We start from the raw sequence: 22,774 nt of genomic DNA, 5'->3' as shown, positions 1-22,774 counted from the left end.
CCAGGCAGACAGGCTCCGGAGCTCGGAGCAGGGTCCAGGGGACGCGGTGCCTGTGTCGAACTCCATGTCACAGTGTGGCGCTTGGAGCGTGGCTCCCCATCCCAGGGACCCTCCTGCTGTACTTTAAGCGCCGCCGCCACCTCTCATCTCGGGAACACCTGCTCACATTTGCTAACAGCTATCTGGGAGGGAATAGGATTTCCTGGAATTCATGCTGGAGCAGAAGGTGGAGCTGAGAGGAAAGGTTCCCCAGGGGCGTGTCTCTAACCCGCCTGTGCCACTCACTGTCCCGGGCCCGTGCATGGAATGCCCAGACCGGCCCCAAGAGGCAGGCGCCACCCCCCTCTTACACGTAAGATCGCTAAGGTTCGGTTCGGAGGTGGGAGCTCGTCCACAGCCACGTGCTGTAAGTGGTGGAGCTGGGACTGGCAGCAGCTGGGACTGCACCTCCGTTAGGGCTCCACGCTGCTGCGCCCCTTCACAGGGGCGCTTGGTTATCGAGGAGGCACTTGTGAAAAGGGGGGCACGGGGGCATATCCAGTGAGTTCCATAAAGCGCTGGTCCTGAGTAACGTTGTGTTGGTAACTCAGATTTTTGTTTGTAGTACTGTAGCTCTGGAAGCCTCATCACAGGCCTTGATCGAATTTCTGAATTTTAGGGTTATCCTCATGCTTCAAAAATGACCCTGGGCCCTAGCACAGCCTCTGCATACCTGCTGCAAGGCCTTCTGTAAGTTCTGCTCACCCTTGGGATTTTGAAACACTTTAATTTCTGTCCAGGCCCTTCTCATTAATCGTAGGTAGGGTTGAGATGAACTACTCCCCGTGCTTTTCCTCCTTTGAACTCTCCTGTCTCCTCTGAACAATCTCAGTTCTACTGGAACGCATTAAATTTCCCCAAAGCAAAAGAAGGGAGAATACTATGTTTTATGAGTCTCTGTGAGAAAAGTTGTATCTTTTTAGATCCTTCTGCCGTGTGGCCCATTGTTTTATTTTATTTTTTATTTTTATTTTGTGGCTGCGTTGGGTCTTCATTGCTGCGCGTGGGCTTTCTCTAGTTGCGCTGAGCGGGGGCTACTCTTGGTTGCAGTGCGTGGGCTTCTCATTGAGGTGGCTTCTCTTGTTGTGGAGCACGGGCTCTAGGTACGCAGGCTTCAGTAGTTGCAGCATGCAGGCTCAGTAGTTGTGGCACGTGGGCTCAGTAGTTGTGGCTCGTGGGCTCTAGAGCGCAGTCTCAGTAGTTGTGGCACACAGGTTCTAGGGAGCGTGGGTTTCAGTAGTTGTGGCTCGTGGGCTCTAGAGTGCAGTCTCAGTAGTTGCGGGGCACGGGCTTAGTCGCTCTGCAGCATGTGGGATCTTCCTGGACCAGGGATTGAACCCGTGTCCCCTGCACTGTCAGGCGGATTCTTAACCACTGTGCCACCAGGGGAGTCTGGCCCATTGTTTTAAAGTTGCCTTCTTGTAAAATTTGATTGTTAAGAATAGCCACGTTCTTGGAATTACTTTAAATTGGTACCCATTGCTTTTACATCACAGTAGAGTGAAAGGAGAGGTAATGCCAATATTTAATAATTAAATCTCAGTGTTTGCATAGAATTGCAAGAATGTTTGTGAAAAATGACCAATTCTTAAGGTTTAATATACAAGTAGTTTTTAGTTTTAGTAAAAATAATCATACTCTATTGATGCATTTATCCCTTCTTGTAACGTGTATTTTTTCAGTTTTCCTACATTTGGGAAAAAATTCCTTTAGTGAAAAACAACTTAGCTGCTACATACAATTGGCATTCTGAAACATCTGTAGTTATTGTTTTAGTCACATCCCAGTTTTCTTATCACATTGACATGTTTTATTAGGATAATAATTTTTTCAGTGTAGTATCTGTTTTATACTGCCAAGTAAATTAAACTGAGCTTTAAACAACTGTGTGCTTTTTAAAATGGCATATCCAAAAATTGATTGCATTGCTAAAGGAAATATCTGTTAAGAACCATCGCTGTTTAAAATATTTTTATAATGTCAGCATACAAGGGTAATGACCCATATTGTAAAATCTTCTTATATAAACAGTCTAATCCTTAATTTTTGTGTGTGCTTTTTTTTTTTTTTTAATTCCTGTGTTGTAGATTCCTAACTGTTGCCAGTTGAAAAAATATTTAGCTTGGAGGTCAAACAATGACCAACCACTCATGTCTAAAAATTCATTGAAGTTTTGATCTGTGGAGTCAACTTTGGGCTGCAGTGAGGCCCCAACACCTATCTCTTCATTCATCTGAGTTCCCGTCCACCCTGGACAGCCGGCTCTTTCTGTAATGAGAGCTGATGGGCTGTTTCACTGACTTCTTAAAAGTCATGTCGAAGCTTGTCGTACATTATGTTTTCAAAACATGCTTCCGAATTTTTGGTCCACTGTTTATAAAGCAGGACACTGGACATTGTGCAGTTCTCAGGTGGCTGTCAGCAAGCTGGCTTTCGGCCCGTTTTTTCGTGCTGTCCATCGCGCGCCTCCCCAAGGAAGCCAGCTCAAGGATTTCGAAATTGTGGGTTGTTCCCAAACTACTCAGATCTTGGAATTTCTGTTGAGCAGAGGGTCTGAGTCGGGCATCAGTGGGATTTAGACGGGACGGCAGGCCAGTTGACGCCTGTCTCCTGTGACGTTCCTATGGAACTTCGCTTGTTTATTTCTGACTTCAGAGTTGGTGTTTCATAACGTGTGCTCCATGATCACCAAAACCCCCAAACACCACCAGTCCGAGCCCTCTAGACTCCCTCAGGGTGTGTTGGTGCCTGAACCCTTGTGTTGTGCCTTCTCAGACCAATTCCCGTGTGGCCACCAGGCCCCCCATCGCCCTGCTCTGCGCCGCCGTCGACACGCACGTCTGAGCCCCTCTCCCTGTAAAGCACAGGTGCACGTGCCTACTGCCCTTGCCTGGCACAGCAGGTTGTAGAGATCCCTTTGCTCTGTCTCTACTCTCTGGGCGCTCTAGAGCCAAAGAGTAAAGTCCCAGTCAAAATTGCCTGTGCTTTTCTTGGAACATTCAAGATTAGCTGTGTCCAGTGGGTGGGAGGAGGTAGGTAAATACTGAGGCAGTGCTGTGAATCAGATGATCTTCCTATAGCAGAGGGCAGAGGGTCTGGCTACCTACTGCCCACCTAATCCTTCCTCTTTTGAACTTGGCAACTCATCCTGACTTTGGGATGGAACATAACAGTTGAATATGTCTGAACTTCAAAAAGATAGATTTAACTTTTAAAACCTTCTGGAAGAAAACAGTATAGTCATGGGTATACATCTGTTGTGGTATTGGCAGGGCGTTTTATAGGGACACAACATTCACCTGTTCTACAAACAGTTGGTAAAGACCCATTATCTGCCACACAGGGTTCACCTGTGCCCTGAGGCTACACAGCAAACACAACAGGCAAAATTCTGTCCTCATGAAGCCTTCCTTATATTGTCGAAATTAAAGTTCGAATGTTGAAACTAGAGCAACTTACCTAAAGGCGGCAAAGAGCTCTAAGAAACAAGATGTTTTTCCCCCTTAAGGTAGCCTATGAGTAATTTAGATTCTGGTTAATACAATGGGGTTCTGACTTTCTGGAGTCATCACCCAGCAAGTCCTTTAACTTTTTCAGTGACATATAATTTCCTTACCTGTAATTGAGTTCTTCGCTTGAGAGATAGAAATGGTCGTACAACGAGTAAGCCTCATTCCCTTCCCAGTCTTTCAGGTGTATTTTAAGCACGTAGCGTTTCTGATTAGTCACTTGTGAAACAAACTCATTTCCCAGCCAGTGTTCGCCTGAAGGGTTCCCAAATCCCTGAAATCGAAGTTGTAAAATTCACTTACTTCATTTATTTTTTCTTCATGTATTTGAAATCAATAGTCCATCAACTTAACACGGAATAACCATTCAATATTCAACAGAAATCCCTTCCCGTACCGTGAAACTTTGGGGTCTTCCATATAAGAAAGATTTTTAAAAGGTCAGTTTTAGGAAACTAAGCTGTTATCAGAAGGAAATTAGTATTGGGATAATTAGAACGACTTGGGGAACCACCAATATCATAAACATCTCAGTTTACAGACGTGTGAAACACGATGAAACAGTTTACCAAAAAATGCTGAGCCCACCATTAAAAATAAGCTTAACTTTCGCATGCCTTTGTTTTGATATATAGTTTACATTACATTGGCAGCAGGACCATTCTTTAACGGGGAGACTGAAACACCAGTTAAAAAGAACCCTTTGGTTAAAAAAAATGATCAAAAGTCATTGGTTAGTTTTAGATTTGTGGTAAAGTTCCTGCACATTCTCAAAGTTAGTTTTCGCAAAGAAAATTATTTTCAGATGGTTTAAAGAGTATTCATACCACTTTATATTCTTTCCAAGTCCTCTGAAAATCAACACTGCCATCTTCACGTCGCTGAATAATTGTCCACCCACCTCCAGCTGTTTCCATGTCACAGTAAGCCTGCAAACAGGAACGCACAATTACTGCCTGGGAAATGTGCGTGACTTGGGTCTTTGTCTTAAATAACAGAAACGAGGTGAACGGAGATACTTATAATAAGACCAGGGCTGATGGGGTTCTCTGGCGTAAATCTTGTGGTCTTCCAAGAGGCAGAGGATTTTAAAGAAATTGAAAACCATGAATTTAAAATGATGATGAAAAATAAACAGTAATATAACATGATGTGTCGATGAAACTAGGACCTTGTCATCATCTGTTCTAGGCTAAAGACCCACCCCGATAGCTGACCCTGAGATCGCTGTTCCTTAGAGATTCGTTGGGAATGGGACGTGTTGGCAGATTGGCCCCAAACCTCTCATCTCCAGCCTGTAGAAATCCATCGCCTCGTGTTCACAGCCCTGAAAACCTTTATGATGGTTGCCAGTCCCGACTGACTCTCCAGAGAGTGGTGTAAAAGGGAGACTCTTGCCTTGTGGGGTTTCCAAGACTCCTGTGATGCCATGGGGCTGTTCGGCTTCCTCCATGTGTGGGATCAAAGTCAGGTTTCCTGGTTCATCCCTCAGAACAAGGGACCGGGGGCTCCCGTGTACCTGCTGTGTGTGTGTGACCTGAGGGGCCTGGCAGCTCCACCCCACAGACCCTGACTTCATGCTTCTCTGCACTTTGCTCACTGCCCCTGTTACTCCTCTTCCCAGCTCTTTTGATTTCTGCTTTTAAACGGGCTTGGTGGGTTTAAACTTTGTTCGCTACACAGGATTCTTCCTTGGGCTAGGAGCATGCATGCTCAATTTCAACTCAGCTGGAGTTTTATTATGAAATTAAAAACCCCCGAAAATAAGATTACACAAATAGTTTTAAATAATGAGATTATAGTAGAAGGAAGGCGTTTTCCAAAAAGTTAAGATGAATTTCCTTACAGGTTACAAGGTAGTAAATGTGAAAGTTAAGGTTCGAAAGCAATTAGCAGTATTCTTCCTTTGTTGTCTTCCATGGTCTTTGGGGGGAAGAATGGAGATAATTTTGGCAGAGTAAGTTTACACGTCAACTGTACTGCATTTGTGAGCCGAAATCCTGGAGAATGGGGGCTGAAGGAGAACCCAGAGTGCACCTGGACCCGCCCTTTCATTGTAAGCGCTTGTTGGCCATCCTGTTTCGAGCGGAACCAAGAGCGGCAGCTGGAACCCAGCACTGCTTCTCCTGTTGTGCGCTCTCCACCGCCATTCCAGACTCTCTCCAGGATGGACGCTCGGCCCGTCATCGCTTCCCCAGTCACCCTCATGTTTCGAAACGTGTTCCATGAAAGAAGATTATATTTATCAAGAATAAGATGATTTCCCCATTTTAAATTAATCAGCCATATGAAATCGATCTGCTTAATATAACCCCTTATTATCTCTCTGTGTTGATGTTATTATTATTATTAATTATGGTTGTTATCATTGCTACGCATCACTCTGTTCCAAGCACCAGGCTAGGTACTTTCCGTATATTATCTGTAATCTCATGGCAACTCTGCTGTGATACTATCATTCTGCATGTTTGAAAGGAGAAAAGATTTGGTAAAGTTAGGTTAATTTGATCAGAGTCATTCAGCTATTAAGTAGCATATAGGATTTGAATAAGGTCTCTTTAATTTCCTAATTCTGTGATGTGTTTTCTACTCTCCCATGCTTCTGAAAACAGAGAAACCTGACTGTTTTGTTAATAGGTCAGAAGGCCCTCCATGCAGCTCCACGTTGAAATCAGTTCATGAATAATACTGCCTCTCACTCGCCTCTGGTCCACAAGATGGTCCGTACTGCTCACTTCTGTCAACGTGTCTAGTAAACTAGCTGAATAAGCTCCATTGATCTGAGCAGTCCTGCGCACACATGTTAGCTCCCCTGTGTCCTAAAAGGCGTGCTAGCGGGTAAAAGGACGGCACACTGTTCTCAGGGAGCCTGTCCTCATTCTAATACTTGCTTCTTCAGTGTCAGAATCACCCTGATGCAGTTGCTGATATTTAAATCAGAGAACAAGTCCATCTTGTTGTGCAAATCAGTGAAGACCAAGAGCTGGGGTCTGAGCCATACTATCCTCTCACCCCATTAGGGACAATGACGGGATCATGGGAACGTTTTCTTAATATTACTTTGTCCAGCTTAAGAAAAAGAACAGAGCATTTATAAACACCGAAGTATCATGGTTAGTTGGCTCATGAGGCTTCCGGAGCAAGATAGTGTTCAGGTAGAGTTCTCCACGTAGCCAGAAGGTACAGATGAAAATGATGAAGTAGATTATATAGGGTCGGAAAAGCATAAGTCCTCAGGTAATGCCCATGACCTCACTGCTAAGTTACAGCAAACCCGAGGGCGGTTAATACTTTCGATGAGCACGCCATGGTGTGGTCCAGGGACCTGATATCTCGCTCTAAAGCTTGATTTCTTTCAGCAAATAGCGCTTGATTTAAATGTTATGCTTCGGCTCTGAGGCCATGGTGACTAACTGATTAAAGAGCAAAGAGATCGACATTAGGCGTCAGGTAGCCTGGGAAATGTAGGGAAGGAAACTCTTATGTCTCTAACTAGCAAAAATGTAACCCTAATGCTTCTGATAAATGCCATCTTGCAATGCCTATCTTGTACAAAAACCTAATGAATTCTTCAAAAATAAGGTTGAAATGATATTTAGGCCTCTTTGGGAAAGATCTGCGCAGAGATCTGTTGAACATTCTTTCCTTGAATTAGATGAAGCAGGCCAAGCTCAGGTGCCCTGGCCCACAGAGCGGTTGTCTCACAGTCCTTGCGTGTTGAATGGATGGCAAGCACCGAGCCCTGTCCTGGGTGCTCCTCTCCATCATCACCCCGAAACCGCTCTCTAAGACAGGGGACATCGTGTCACGTCGCAGATCAGGAAACGGGAGCCTCACGCAGGTTCAGTGACTTGCTGAGAGGCACACGTTGGCAGAGTCAGAATTTACACCCAGATCTGTCGGCCTTCCTCAGATTGAATTATGGAGCCTGAAGTCTGGAAGGGAATCCAGAGGTGACTCATCTGGACCATATATGTTAGAGATGAAAACATCGAGGCTTCAGAGATTGCTGTTCCCGGCTGTGCCAATGAGCTGTTTTCACTGCGTACGTGCAAAAGGCATATATAAATCCTAATGTTTCCAGCCGTGGCCTGAGACCACATCACCCCAGAGCTGTATATCTTCTTCTCCCGGCAGTGAGGTCTTTGGGGTTGGTACGGCGAGCTGGGGCAGGGACATGCACTGAGGCAGGAAACATTACACAGTCCCTCTGGGTCTGCATCAGGGAGCAGCCCACTCTACTCTCCATTCTCCTGCTCAGGTCACTTCTGTCTCCTTACCTCCAGACCCAGAACAGACCGACATCTGGTGACAGACAACAGCGTCCAAAGAGCTGGCATGAGAACCAGATAGCACAGGGGACTGAAGGGCTTAGTATAGAGTCTGCTCATTACTTTTTCATCTGCAACAGAATATTTGGGTTTTTTCTCCCCTTAATACACTGCTTTTAGGGTGCTAGGGACATTAACTGATTTTCAAGGTTGATTTAAAGCAGCACGAATGAATTCGAAAGATTTCTTTGGAAAGTCTTACCGTGAATAATAGCACAAGAATATTGTGCTATTATTCAAGATAAATCGAATATTTATCTTTTAAATTCAAAATCAAGTGTATGTTACTGTTTGAAATCCCACATCTTTAAGCCCTTGTTTGTATTTTTAAAGTGTTTTCCTTTATGACCATGTTACATACTGAGGATAACCCTGAGTTCAAAGAGATGATACTTTCAGGAGCCTTTGAAGTCTCCATTTTGATGCAGCGTCAAGTGCCTTTTCTGTAAGTGTTTCTGTTCATTCAATGTGTAGCTGCCTTTACAGTTGGACGTAAACATACTTAGAGGCATTTAGCATATACAGTCATCCCAGGGTTCTGTAACACTTCACACTGATTCTCATGTAATGTTGTTTTACCTTATCAAAGCCACATTGAAATACTCCCCGGGGAAGTGACTTTTTTTTTCTCATCTAAAGCTTAACATCTCCCAAAGCAAGTTTTCCAGAATATCCAAGAAAAACCGAGTTAAGCTGTACACTGGCTTCTCCTGACGGTAAATTCTGATTCTTGGTTCACTTACGAGCTTCCACCTTGAAGTAAACTCCAGGTACTTGGGAAGAAAATGACCTGCTCTTGTTGATGGTGTGAGTTAAGTCTTCCAGCCCATCAGATGGGGGTATGAATGGCCCACCCAGGGAAGCCTTGAGCCCCCTGCAGCAAGTCCAAAGGGTCGGAACTGTCTCCATAACCATGTCCTTGGCCTTTGGGGCTGTGACAGCATTTGCACTGATGGTACAAAAGCACTAGTGGGTGAAACTGCCAGTGCCCTGGAATGAACTAACTGGTGCAGAGCACGCCGGAGTCACTGTGTTCCTCGGTCACACACTCGCTGTTTGGGGGGAAAAAGCCAAGTTCACTTCAGGATGTCTCTGACAAAGCAGTAAAAAAAGTATTAATCTTATTAAACCTCTACTGCTGCGGGCACGTCTTTTTATCTTCTGTTTGATGCAATGGAAGTGAGTATAAATCACTTCTGCACATCAAGGTGCCATGGCTGTCTCAAAGAGAAACCTTGTGTGACTGTTTCAGTTGCAAGTTGAACAAGCCTTTTGTTTTATGGATGGAGTACGATTGCTGCTTGAAGTAACGATTGAAACATAAACTATGGGTGTTCGAACTCTGGTATTTTGGAAGACATTTTCTTTGAAGTTAATGATGCGAGTCTGACACTTCAAGGCAGACAGCTGACACTCTGCATGACTAAGCCAAATGCAAGGAGACGACGAGTAGATTATCTTATATATTAGGTAGACACATATAATAAGATGGATATTTCTACATCGTTCATGTGCATCGTCAGTGTTCTGTGCCCAGTGGCTGGGCTCGGAGCCCTTGGTGAGACCTTTCCGTGTGTCAGTGTTTCTTGCTTTGCTCTGAGTGGAGCTGGGATGGATCCGGGGTGTGTGAACTATGTCTGCAGTTGCTCCACTTCTAAAACGACTTGCTTCAAGCCAGGGAGGTGAAAATGGGAGACAATGCCTTACCTTGATCTCCTCCGTGGAGTTAGGGAACGTCAGTGTGTAGATGCCACTGGTGGTCAGTCCTGATTTGAATGCTTCCGCGCAATCTCTGAAGATGATTTGTTCTTCCTTAGCAATGAGGGAGTGCTTAGCTGCTTTTTAAAAATAGGAAAGCTTTTAAAAGGAGTTCGTGAGAAGATAAAAGTATGTTATTTCAAGATGCACTCATTTGCTAAGTTTTATTACATTTGAATTCTTAAAATAAGTAAAAGGGAGATGCTAGTATTTTAGCCTTTCAGAAGTTACCCCTTCAGCCTGTTTCGTGTTAACTCTCAAAGACTGTTACCAGTAATCCATACTTCCTTTTTCTTCTCATCAACTATATGTAATGCAAGTACTTCACACTCAGCCTTAATAAACTATTACTTTTAAAAAAATCTTCCATCTTGAGTAGAATCAGATAAAGTTATTACAGAAGAATAAAGAATGTACCTAAAAATAAAGTTGGCTCTACAGTGGCTGCATCCACAGCCCATTGGCCACGTCCTATCTAGGCAGTGGTGTGGATTGCTTTCCTTTCTTTCTGTGTATCTGAGGCCAAGCCTTTATACGTTTCTTTAGACCACTGGGTGAAGACATTTAGTATTCTTTGGATTTTTAGCAACCGTCTCATGATAGCTTGCGTTAAAGAGGAACCTAACATTTATTTATCTGCGTCTTTGAAATTCTTCCTTTTAAGTCTAAAAAGTCTAGGACTATGAAATTCTTTCAAATTTTTATTCTGCTCTCAACGTTTAGACTTTCCAGTCCCTCTTTTGCCACATTGAAAAAGTGTTTGTGTGTATGTATTCTTGCAGGTGTGTATTTGTACGTCATTCTAGAGACGGACGAAAGCCTAGGTGTCTGGACCGGGTGGCGAGGGCAGGCATCACAGGTGGAGGCTCCCGTCTGCACGCCAGCTGGAAGCACACGGCACAGACGAAGCCTGTCCTGCTGCTCTTTCACCTGTGCTCGTTTGTTCTGCCAGGATCTGAGCTACGTGACTTTCTCTACTTTGGCTCATCCAAGCTAATACCTCACACTGTCTTGGTCCCACCAGACATCAGATAGTTGTCTTTTCCTTTTCTCTGAATGTGAGAAAAATACATGATTTTTTTTTAAATTATAAGAGAGTGAAAGTCTAGTTGGAAGGCACATGCTGCAAGCTGGCCACCTGGTGTGAAACCTGCCCCTTAGCACAAGGTTGTGCTACTGTTCTTGTTTGTTTGCGTCCTTGTTTAAGTAGAGACCTTGCGTAAATGTTTCTGTAATTAAAGTGGGGATAGCTGTATGAGTCAAGGAAAATGTGAGAACATATTTCTTATGGAGGTGAAGAGGGTCTCTACATGAATCATATGTAAAGTGCATCTGTGTCAAAAGAATACAGTTGAAAGGACACTGAACCAGACCGTAGCAAGAACTAGACCCAATGTTTAAGAAAAAAAAAAAAACTTAAAAATACCACACAGGTTGTGTATCATGTCTCTAATTAACGACTGAAGGTGCATCCCTTCTTCCCTCTAATATCGAAGAGAAGTTGAAAGGTCAAAAAGGAATAAGGAAGGCAAGATGTAGTTAAGGATGTGGTGAGAGAAGGAAACTGGCATTTCTTGGGTACCAGTCTTATGCCAGTTACTGCAAATACCGATATTATCTCATTTAATCTTCACAACAACCCTACGGGCCTAGGATTGTTTCTCCCTCTTAAAAAATAAAAAAATGTCCACTATGGTTTAGTAACGTACCCAGCCCCAAACATCTAGGTAGCAATGGAACTAACTAAGAGTAGACTCTCTGAGCCCATGAACAAAAAAGTATGTTTGGGTTGGTTTGCCTCATAGTAATTAGTATAAATATATAGTCCCCTTCCCCTCTTCCTCCTTTTTAATCGATTCCATACTGAGACCCTATAAAGCATTCATATGAAATAGTAAGAGAAGTGTGCTTTTTCTGAAAGGTGAGAGTCTCTTTTAGAATTTTGAAAGGTTCGTCGACTACTGGCAGATAAAACTGAAGAAAAACTAGTATGTAAACTTTACTTACAGTTTGATGTCGATATCATAGTCAGTAAGTTATGAACTGTCTCCATCAGGTCGTGTTGCTGCTTTTGGAGAACTGAGTTGTTCACCGTGGCCGTCACCAGTTGTTTTTCTAGCTCTTCAATGATGGAATTTTGCTTGGATACCAACACCTGGAGCTGATCTTTCTCTTCTTTGATTGACCGAAGTTGAACTATGTGCTTGTCTTCCATGTCTAGAACTTTCTTTTCCAGGAAACTTGTAAAGGGAAATAATTGTTAGTTAGTGAAGGGTTTTCTGATCGCCATCAAAGCCAAGTGCTTTGTAAACAGCTAATCAGTTTCATAATCCTTATACAATCATTCATATTTATTGAATTTCTGCTTCTCCAGGGCACTCTGTTAAGATGTTAAAGGAGTTATAAAGTAAGTTATAAAGTAACAAGATGTTGCCACGGCCCTGAAGAAGCTCTCAAACTTGCTGAGATCAGATAGAGGACATAGATATGACATGAGGAGAAAATGTAAGGTTCATAACTAGAAGTTACCACATGCAGTGCACTTGAAGACCGTGGTTCCGCTGAAGAGGAATGACAGTGGACAAAGGACAATGACAAGGTGCCCTTGGTTTGGGAACACCTGTGCGTCAGTGGGGAGAGCCCCGGGCTGAGAACCTTGCCTCTGCACGTGACCCCCTGGGTTACCTGGGGCAGACCATCCCCTCCTTGGATCTCAGGTGTATATCTATCTAAGGGAAAGTCCACCTACAGAAGTAAATCGCTATCCATAGTGAAGGCATTAGATTAGATGATGCTCTCTGAGACCCCTTCTAGTTCAAATAATCTATGGGTCTATTGTTCCTTTTTGGGGGCAGTAACATTTTCTGAACCTTTAACCCTGGAAACAACATTGTTCAGCCAAGGGACAAGCTACCCGTTACAGGTCTTCCCTATGAGCATTAATAGTCAGTATGAATCATCATTATTATCAGAAATACAGTTGCAGCTCTTAAATTTATCCCAGTCCAATAGTCATTGCAAACCAGTGTGTGACAATAAGTATACTGTCAAAGTACCAAGTCAAGAAATAATCCGTTACCGTGATGCAGACATTTGCTTTCAACTTTCATCAGTTGCACCATATCCATTTTTTCAACTATTATTTCTTAATATTTTTACTGATATCAGCTAACTTATTTTTTTTAACTTGTGTATCACTTTCATTGATCTAAAAACCAAGATGACTTACCGTAAGCAGAAGGTAACCTAAAAATAAATGCATAATTTTTTTCTTTTCTACCTAAAATCATTTCTAGGACCATCAGCGTACAGGCAATAGGAAGTACTCCTACAATGCTTCACCTAGACCATTAACATAAAATGTACGGACATTTTAAAATCACTCATCTATACTGCCTTCAAAGTGATCTTGCTGAAATTTGTCATCCAGCCAATCTTTTGTTGTCTTTAATATTCTATGAAGAGGCATAAAAGAAAGATGTGATGATCACACGGTCCAGAGTGTGAATGAGAGTGTGAATACTGTGGGATGGATATGAAAAAAAAAAAAAAATTGTTTCTTTCTCCCAAACCTCTACCAGTAGAATCCAGAGGTCAGTCACATCCTGATCGAAAAGATTTAATCTTAAGGTTAAATACGAGCAGGTACTGAAGAGGTGAGCCCAGCATCGGGTCATCCCAGACCAGGCTGGTCATAAGCAGCACCATGTATCGTTGCGTTTAAGGCTGTAAAGAGTCTCAGAGATCGGATTTCAGAGCAGCGTTTTGCAAAATGCTCATCTGGACCTGTTACTGGCTTGTGCGATCAATTTAGTGGGTTGCAATAAGCTTTTCTTTTTTTTTAATAAAAGGAAATTAAATAAACGGGGTAAAACAGATGAGAATAGAGCATAAACTCATAGCAAGAACGTTGTGCAGCGCAGCAAATGCCACGGTCAGTGTTGACGGGTGATGGGAGGAGGGTGGGGCAGGGTGGAGAATGCCTGCATTGCCCGACACTTTGCTTTTTAGCATCTTATTTGAATTTCTGATACAGGATGATCAATTTGATCATCACCATAACAGTTGGACTTAGGTACAGCTTAACTTTATATTAACATAATTCATGGTCTGTTGAGAAATGTGGGGAAATATCCTTGTTGGTGGAAACATCAAGGCTGAATCATGTTTCTCTTATGAGTTTTTATTGCCTCTCTTCAGAAGGGGACAGTATCAATGACAACATTTTTCAATAACAGTAATCATATAACAATATCACAATTTAACTGAACTGGTACAAATAACCCCTAAATCAATCACTTATTTTAGAAGGAAAAAAAAAAGGATGATAAGATGAAAAGGGCATAGTAATTTTCAGCTTCAGCTGGTGAATCAAGAAGTTTATAGTGGCAATTTTCAGAAAAATGTTGACTCTAATAAGTACTTTGACTTCATTGGAAACTGTTCCATGAAGAAGACAGTTGTACATTGGGGGAATTATTGAAGATCATTTAAAATGTGGTTTGTCAAACGTGCAGCACATTCACATTTCTTTTTTTTTTTTTTTTTTTTTTGCGGTACGCGGGCCTCTCACTGTTGCGGCCTCTCCCGTTGCGGAGCACAGCCTCCGGACATGCAGGCTCAGTGGCCATGGCTCACGGGCCCAGCCGCTCCGCGGCATATGGGATCTTCCCAGACCGGGGCACGAACCCGTGTCCCCTGCATCGGCAGGCGGACTCTCAACCACTGCGCCACCAGGGAAGCCCACATTCACATATTTTTGTAATGTTGTTCCTGCAGATGAAATCTTAGGCTAGTCAAAATTTAAGGCACCTGAAAACAGCATGCCAAACTCACTGAAAGATGTAGAATCATCAACACAATTTTCTTATTTGTATTTACTAACAGTTGTTGATGAAAAAACCATTATCATTGCCATTTCATTTCATATTTGTGACAAAAGAGAGCGTGATTTCTGCAGCTGCTAAAATGATTATTCTTCCTGCAGGTATAGATTTAGATTTGTTTCATATGGTTTTTATAAGTCAGCTGATAAAAGCCACGCCTTTCAGTGTCCGCACTATGGCAGGTTATTCAGAAACAGTTCTTATGCAACTCCAGTCTGAGTTAGATGTCTGCTGTCCAAGTTGTGGTGCTCTGGTGCTGCAAGTCATGTAGGATTTTCGTTTGTTAGAGATGTTTATTCGACAAGGTAGTTTTACGGAGAACATGTTGGGATGTTCAAATATAATTTCATATAAAAATGGAGTGAAATTATTGGAAAAGCACATTACTGGTCAAATGTCAATTAACCTGGGAAAAATTGTGAAGGATTAAGGAGGAAAAAATGTGAAGGATCATTTAAGCAAGAATTATCAGAAAACACAGCAGATTTCTGTGTGGTTGCAATCACTATTTTGTACCTTGTAAAGCTTTAACATACAAAGGAATTTCATCAAATCGTGGATGATCAAAAAACGTAGTGAAAGTTGTCAGCTGTTTTTCACAGCAATTCAAGTTGACTTCGTATAGGAAAGTTTGCACCTTGTGGTAAATGAAAATATTAAGCAGTGTGTCTTGATTTGGGAATAAGATGCACACTTTTATAGGCAAAGGGCAATACAATTTGACAAAAATTTACAAAGATGGTGCCTGGGTAATGTAACTGACGTGCGTAAGTGATCATTTTAGCATCCTTGAGTACTAAATTAGAAAACTAAGGTGGGGACCGTGTCCAGTACCAGGGCGTCCAGCATTACTACAGCCCACTCAAAAGAACATTAAATAAGGCCATTTTAACAACATGAAACTAGAGAGACTGTTATGTCTCAATTATTGGTCTCAGATTTTATTTATTACTTTGCAGAAGACAAAAATTTGAAACATTAAAATATTTGGAATAAAAATCTACTTGCTTTTCAAAACCCTAAATCAATAATGAGTCCAACTTGTTACTCAAAGAACAGAAGAATTGTTTCAGCTTAGTTCTTGATTAACAGGAAAGAATGATTATAAGACAATAAGCTTACAGTCATTTTTGGTTAAGAATAAAGAATTATTTAATTGTGAATTAGAGTGTGTTGTTGTCTGACCATCCTCCATGTCATGTGTACATATCCCGATTAGAAACAAGGAGGTAAGCACACCTGGAACGTGAATAGAATTATCCTCATATGTCCCCTCCTGGAATAAACCTATGAAAACCATCCCCACTGGTCATCCATAATCTTAGTTTTTGTATTGGTTTTCTTGGGATTTTTAAAATATTTATTTAGATAGTAATATAACCATATTTAGTATTAACTTTTGTTTTTACTTTATCATATGCTTTAAGAGTAAATACTGCATCATGAAATGCGCATTGGTTTACAATAAAGTGTAGTTTTCCTGCTGTAGACTGTTTTGCATTGGGATAAACTAAGTCCTCAGAGGCAAAGAACTTGGCAAAGTTAATATCAAAATGCCCCAGCCAGTGTGACTTTTACTGCACAACCCTGGCAGTAGTTTTCCATAGATTCATGCATGATATGGAGGTAGAATTCGGAGGATTAGTGTAAGAGAATCTTTAAGGGGCCAGAGGATTAAAAAACAAAGTTGAAGTCTGTTTTAGAAGGTGATGCCCTTGCAGTATTTTTCTCCAAACCCTCTCCCTACCTTCCCCTCACAAGGTTTCTGATCCTTGTACTATACATTAAGAAATTCAGCATTTTGGAAGCCACGCTTATAATTAATAGTCATATGAAATAGGCTTTCATATCTAGAAAGTGTACAGTTCTGGATTATACATTTCTTTGTATTTTTATTACCTGTTCTTATCTTGCAGTTTGTTTATTTCACTGGTCTGATCCAAAATCTGTTTTTCCAATTTGTTTGTAGATAGGGAATGTTCCAGAAGCTGAAGTTCAAGTCTTGTTGTCTGATTTAATACCTAAATGTAACAAAATAAAATTCCTATTTATTATTTTTAATTAGACATAAAGTTACCTAAATTATAGGAAAACATAACTAAAATGTTACTTACTTACCCAAGCATCTTAATTTGGCATAATTTTCATTTTCAGAAAAGGCTTGTTGTGCTGGATTGCATCAGAGTGTGTTAAACATTTTTTTCATCATGTATTTTGGAAAGGGTTTAATAGTTCTGAACGATGGTGTTTGTGTCAAATAATGTTCATTTTCTTGTTCTGCCATGTTTTACCATTTCACACAGTGAGATAATTGAGAGTATAAAATGGTCATATTTAATATATCAGAAGTTGTTGATAAATGAAGAGAGGCTTTTCCTCTGCTCGAGACAAAATGCTGTTCTCACATCTGCCAGTAGACAAAGTGTTCAGAAGTCACATACTTCCATTCTATAAGAACGTAGCTCATTTTTAGCCCAGCATTTCCTTGTTTGTATTCACTTGTTTAGTCTTTCTTTCTTCTTCCGCCCCCCCTTTTCCACTGCTCTTTTTCCTATTTTAAAAATCATGTAAACCCATCAGGAAACAAGAACATCAATATGAAGTAGGAGCTCAGTTTTGCTTTGTGGGCCTTTCTGACATAGACCACGTGCGGTATCTCTGTTCCCATTGTGTTCAAACAACTTAAAGAATGAATTCTTTCGCGTTTGGCTGCCTTCTAGCAGGAAGAGTCCATGACTCACATCCTCTGTGTCATGGTTACTCAGGATGTGACATCATGTGTAAGTGTCAGGCAGAATTGTTGCCCAGAATGAGGGTCCTTGAAAGAAGCATTGTTTGCTCGGGGTCTGTGTCATTCGTGGAAGCGGCAGCCCAGCCCCACCGTGCAGGTTTAGGGACGGTCTGGTCCTTAGTCAAAGCTGGATGCCTTCATACCATGAACACTTCTGCGCATGAAAGAAGGCATTGGCCAACCTCAGGGTGTGATTTAATGTTAACACCCGGAATATAGATTTGCCCTACATCTTCTTTGGGCCCAGACATTCTGTGTTGGTTATTGATAGAAGGACCTGGAAACTCGGTCTTTTATTTAGCTCCTAAGAGCTATAAAATGAGTTCAGTGGGGGAGGGGTGGGAGGATGGCGTGTGGGTCCTGACCCACCCAGGACCAGTTGCGATGTTTTCCATCACTTTTCCGAAGGCCTCCAACTGCAGGTGACTCTAAGTTACCCAGGTCACATGGTTGTCTGTTCTCTCTGAGTTCTCAGGCCTCCAGCCACCCCTCACAGTCTGGTTTAATAGTCTGACACCCTGACAAGCTGGAAGAATCTTCATATCAGAAATTTTCATGTTTGGATTTAACCCGTTTCACATAGTAACTACGCAGCAGATGCCTTAAGTAAGTTGGTACGCAATTCGGTCCCTTGATGTCCTTGCTTGGGCTCCGCCGTCTTAATGTGTTCAGTTGGACATTATAGGCTGTTTTCTTTCCAGCCATCTTCCTATTTTCCTGTAATCCTGGATCAGGTGATATCTAGTTTCACAATAGATTTTTTATATCATGTGACCCAACAAAACCTCTTTAAATGCTAGTAAGCCTAACAACACAGGATGGCAAAGATTTACATCATTGCTCTGTATCTTATACTTTTTTATTTCTCTTATCTGAACCACAGGCAATGTTATACTTCCAGGACAACTTTTTGAAGGGCTTAATTGCTCATCAGTTTTACTACCCAAAGGTGGGATGTGACCTAAGCATTACTAATTTATTCTAACAATTGACAATGGATATATTGATACATTTACTTTTAGATTTTTGTGTCTTCTCCTTTTTGGATTTTATGACCTCTGGGGATTACAATTTTCAGTACCTTGTGACCTGTTGTGTAAGATATTTATATTTGTCCTAAACTGCTCTGATGTTATGGAAAGATGTGGTAAGCAAATAACTTCTTATTCTATATTCAGATAAAACTCTGTTATTCTCCTACCACCCGCCTGCTGTTCTCTCTACCTTATCCAGTAGTTCTCAGAGAGACAATGAAAGAATGCTGGTGCCCTTCTCAACGTGGGCTTATTACAGTTGGAAGGCTTATCGTTTCCCTTATTTCTTATCCCGTCCTGACTGATGTTTGGCATTTCTTGGTCTTTTAGCTTAAGTAGCACATAAGAATAATATGTCATGGGGGTCGTTTACCATTAAATCTACGTTGTTTTTTTTTGAGCATTATTTATAACTCAGGGTAGGAAGATACTAACTTCACAAGACTATAAAGAAGCTAGGGTTAGGACCCAGAAGGCCATTTCACCGATGACAAAGCTTGAACTTGAAGCATCTCCGTAGATCCCCCCAGCAGCACTTTTTCCCCACCCGGACTCTTCTTATTGGGTCACATATTGTTTGTCATTCAGCATGGCTTGTTTTAATGTTTTGCTGTTATTCTTCTAATATTTTCATATTTCATATTCTTCTTTCCTACTACTATTAATTGATAGCTCGTGGAATCTTAAAGCTAAAAGGGAACTTGGCAGTCAGTCACCTGGCCAGTCCCCCCATTTCACAGTCACAACCTCGGAGGCCAGGGAAAGCTAGTGCCTTGTTGAGATCTGTGCGTCCAGTTAATCATGGAACTCGAGGCTCTGGGCTGATGGCTAAACACTCTCTGTGCCTCAACCACTTCTTCTTACTCTTCTCTTTGCTTCTCTCTCTATAAATTCACACCACAAATTGTACAAACACACACCACAGATTGTTTTGGCAGTTCTGTGAGACTTAGCTTTCATCTTAACTCAAGAGTTAGGGTTAAGCACAAAGCTTCTAGCATTCTGCCTCAGTGCTTTTCGTGTCTCAGATGCACAAAACAGCGAAGGGCTCAGAAATGGAAAGTTTATCTCAAGTCCAGAAAATACCAGTGAGGCAGAGGAACATCTCTCTCGTAGTCACGTATGAATAACATGAAAATGGTTTGTACGTCCTCAGTAGAATAAAGGTAATGTAACTTCAGTAGTAAAAATGAAAATATATTTCCTGATTTTAAATTTCTGTCTAGACACAAATTCTTAATTTCTCATCAACTCATCCTTTTTTCCGCTATCCTCGCGCTTCCTCTGCTTTTCCCTTGTTTCATTAGGTAACGATTTTGTGCTAGTATTTGTCTGGCTGGGCCATTCTCTGTTTCCTATTTCACTACTTACTTGGGCTTCAACATCAGTTAACTTCCGGGTCTGCTCTGCGGTTTGATTTAGCAGGTTGGTTCCTATTTCTATCATCACAGCGGTCTGGTTCTGCACTGCGTTCTGTTGTATCTCCACCATTTCTTTCTTCATGTTGTCCTGGATGTAATTCTCAAGCTAGAAAAGAACAAGTGTCAGGGAGACGGTCGTGAGTCGAATGATCAGAAACCTTATTCCTAATTAGTTTCCCTTGTCTTTTAAAGCACCTCTTGGAAGGCTTGTGCCTTGCTCTGACTTTGCCATCTTGCTGGGTTTTTCTTATCACTAGCAGTAAAAGACAGTGTGATTTTATGTTGATTCAAAATCTGGCAGCCCGGTAACAGCATGTGTGGGAGACAGACGGTTTAGACAGCCCTAGAAGTGCACACAGGCAAGGGAGGTGGTCAAACCACAGCTCAGAGGTGGGCAGATGGCCGTGCCGGGCAGCAGGAAGGGCCACCAGGATTTCGCTGTGTTGCATCCACGTTACGCAGGAAATGAAAATCTGGTACAAAGAAGCATCACTATTTCTACCACTTTCTAGACTTGCGGTTTCTCAAAATACGGGCTTCAGAAGACTCTAAGATAGAGTATGAGGAGGGATGCACCTTTGGATGTTCCCTGTAACTCAGGGCCACATTCTGCAGCGACCACCCCCCTACCTTCCCTCTTACTGAGATCATCACACATTAGACCTGTTAAGTTCTCCTAACGTGTGCATTTTTCACGGTTTCGTCATTTTCTCTATCAGGCAGACTTAATCCTAGTCTAGTCTATTCATTATCTCACGTGACCGTCAGGATTGGTTCTTCCCCCATGGACCGAGGGCATGCCTGCTCATTCTAACACTCGCTTACGTGTAAGAGCGTCAACAAGCTAATTCATTGCCATGGGTATAGGTGCCTATGTCTTTGGCAGTAAAAATATACAGTTAAGTACAAATGCAGGGACTTCCCTGGTGGCGCAGTGGTTAAGAAGCCACCTGCCAATGCAGGGGACACGGGTTCGATCCCTGGTCCGGGAAGATCCCACATGCCGCGGAGCAGCTAAGCCCGTGTGCCACAACTACTGAAGCCCGCACGCCTAGAGCCCGTGCTCCGCAACAAGAGAAGCCACCGCAATGAGAAGCCCGCGCACCACAACGAAGAGTAGCCCCCGCTCGCCGCAACTAGAGAAAGCCCACACGCTGCGATGAAGACCCAATGCAGCCAAAAATAAATAAATTAATTAAAAAAAGAATACAAATGCAGGCCAGCCAGGTGTGTGGGAAGGAACATGTGGGCTTCAGGCTGTGCACACCTGCTCCCCTATTTTCCTTGGACTCTAGTTAAGTTGCTCAACTTTGGGGAGGGCCACAGTGTCCTCGTATATATAATAGGGTTTCGGTTTGGTCAGAGGAGTGTTTTAAGGATGAATTAAGCTCTGCTTTTAGAGGCATTGTGCATGTATAACTCTAGGTACTTAAAATTTCATTTCCTTTCTTTGTTTTTCTTAATGATCCAATCATGGGAGCCACAATTCCAGTCATTGGTCTAAACTATAAGGTCATGAGGACAGAAACCTTATTTTTATTTTCATTTCTTTTTCATATAGTTATAACTCAAAAAAATTTTTTTATTAAATTGGATAATTGAAAGTTGATCATCAAACTGCTTATTTAAAAACAACATCTGCTTATAGTGCCTTTCTTTACAACTCATCATTCTCTGCAGAGAAACCATTCATAGAGCTAGTCATCAAACCTTATTTCTCCTGAAGTGTTAACCCCTGAGTAATTCTATGCTTCTGCCTATAAGAGTGAGAAAATGGAACGGCCAGGGTCGAGTTTCCCCCGACCGTCAAGGGCTTCTTTGTTGGTCCAGCTTACACACTGTGTCTGGAGTGGTGGTGCAGGGTCGGGGTTAGTGTGAGAGCTGTAGGGTTACTGTTTCCATGCTGGTTTGCATCACCTCCATCCCACGCACTGCCCATCTCCCTCCACGCTGCTTATCTTGATGGTTCACAGTCACCCCCTGGTTCTCCCTTGGTTTGAGCAGATCAAATATAGCATGAAACCTGACAATTACTAGAATCCCGATCATTTGTAAAATCTTGTAGTTGAAGCCTTTACTTCTCAATATGAGAAGTGGCCAAAATAGAAAAGACGACCGTAGGAAAACAAATCAGGTACTACTCCTTGGCAGTCCAACAAACATGTATAATATAGACTTCATATAATCTGAAGTGTGATAACTCTTGTTACCCTTTTATTAACTAGCTAGTACTAACTAGCTCAGGCCTTTTGGAGGTTGTGGTCTTTCTTTCTTAATTCATTCTTTCCTTTTTCCTTTCCCCCGCCTTTTAAAAATTGTAACTTTTTACAATTTAAATACATGATATAAAACAGCTCATGGATAGAAGTTTGTAATTTCTCCTTCCCTCCCTCCCTCCCTCCCTGTCTGCTCCCTCTTTCCCTCTCTCTTTCTCTCTCTCACTACCATGGGAATAATGGAATTTTTGAGGTTAAAGTTAAAGCTATGTAAGTCATCCAGAAGAGTTGTCTTAGTTACTCTTAACACCCAGCAAAGATAATATTTAGAAAGACTTATTCTGGGAAGTTTCGAACGATTAAAGATATACTTAAGCTGGGGTTTGGTTTAAGTACATACTCTGAAGTAGTAAGTTACAAACTAGTAGTCTTAATCTTCTCGTTGATTTGAGTACTTAAGGGCTAAATAAAAACGGTTCTATCTTGTTTCGCTCTAAATCGCATAACTAGAAGGGGAAAATGAATCCTTCATCATCCTCAACCCCGACTGTAGAACTAATGAGTCAAATGTGGTTACAATCAATAAGACACATGAGAGGATTGTTTATAATTTGACATTTTAAAGTCAAGTTCCAATTTAAAATTAGACTCAAGAACTTTAAGACATAAAAGACCTAATTTTTTAAAATAAAATTTCTTAACTTTATGGCCATATCTTTCTCTAAGCTTGAAAACAGTAGAATATAAATGCTTTTTAAGTCACTATTTTTTCAGCTTTTTAGGATGACA

At 41.8% G+C, this 22,774-nt stretch overlaps 2 protein-coding genes across 3 annotated transcripts in view; one reads left to right on the top strand and one right to left on the bottom strand.

Annotated features, from left to right (window-relative positions):
- Positions 1-22,774, top strand: part of MCPH1 (microcephalin 1) — a 229,828-nt gene that overhangs the window by 107,254 nt on the left and 99,800 nt on the right.
- ANGPT2 (angiopoietin 2) overlaps positions 1-22,774 on the bottom strand; it is a 56,883-nt gene that overhangs the window by 8,255 nt on the left and 25,854 nt on the right. Inside the window, exons 2-7 of one of the 2 annotated variants that reach the window (XM_019921512.3) lie at positions 19,720-19,875; positions 16,423-16,544; positions 11,645-11,877; positions 9,587-9,717; positions 4,376-4,477; positions 3,656-3,822 (exon numbers count right to left, since the gene is read on the bottom strand). In XM_019921512.3, coding sequence (XP_019777071.1) covers positions 3,656-3,822; positions 4,376-4,477; positions 9,587-9,717; positions 11,645-11,877; positions 16,423-16,544; positions 19,720-19,875 — 911 coding nt within the window. The remainder of the gene's footprint in view (positions 1-3,655; positions 3,823-4,375; positions 4,478-9,586; positions 9,718-11,644; positions 11,878-16,422; positions 16,545-19,719; positions 19,876-22,774) is intronic. The other variant, XM_004315539.4, reaches the window with a different exon arrangement.

This window comes from Tursiops truncatus, chromosome 21 (genome assembly GCF_011762595.2).
Source record: "Tursiops truncatus isolate mTurTru1 chromosome 21, mTurTru1.mat.Y, whole genome shotgun sequence".
NCBI lineage: Eukaryota > Metazoa > Chordata > Mammalia > Artiodactyla > Delphinidae > Tursiops > Tursiops truncatus.
The sequence above is the reverse complement of the archived record's forward strand: the minus strand, read 5'-3'. Positions and strand labels throughout refer to the sequence as shown.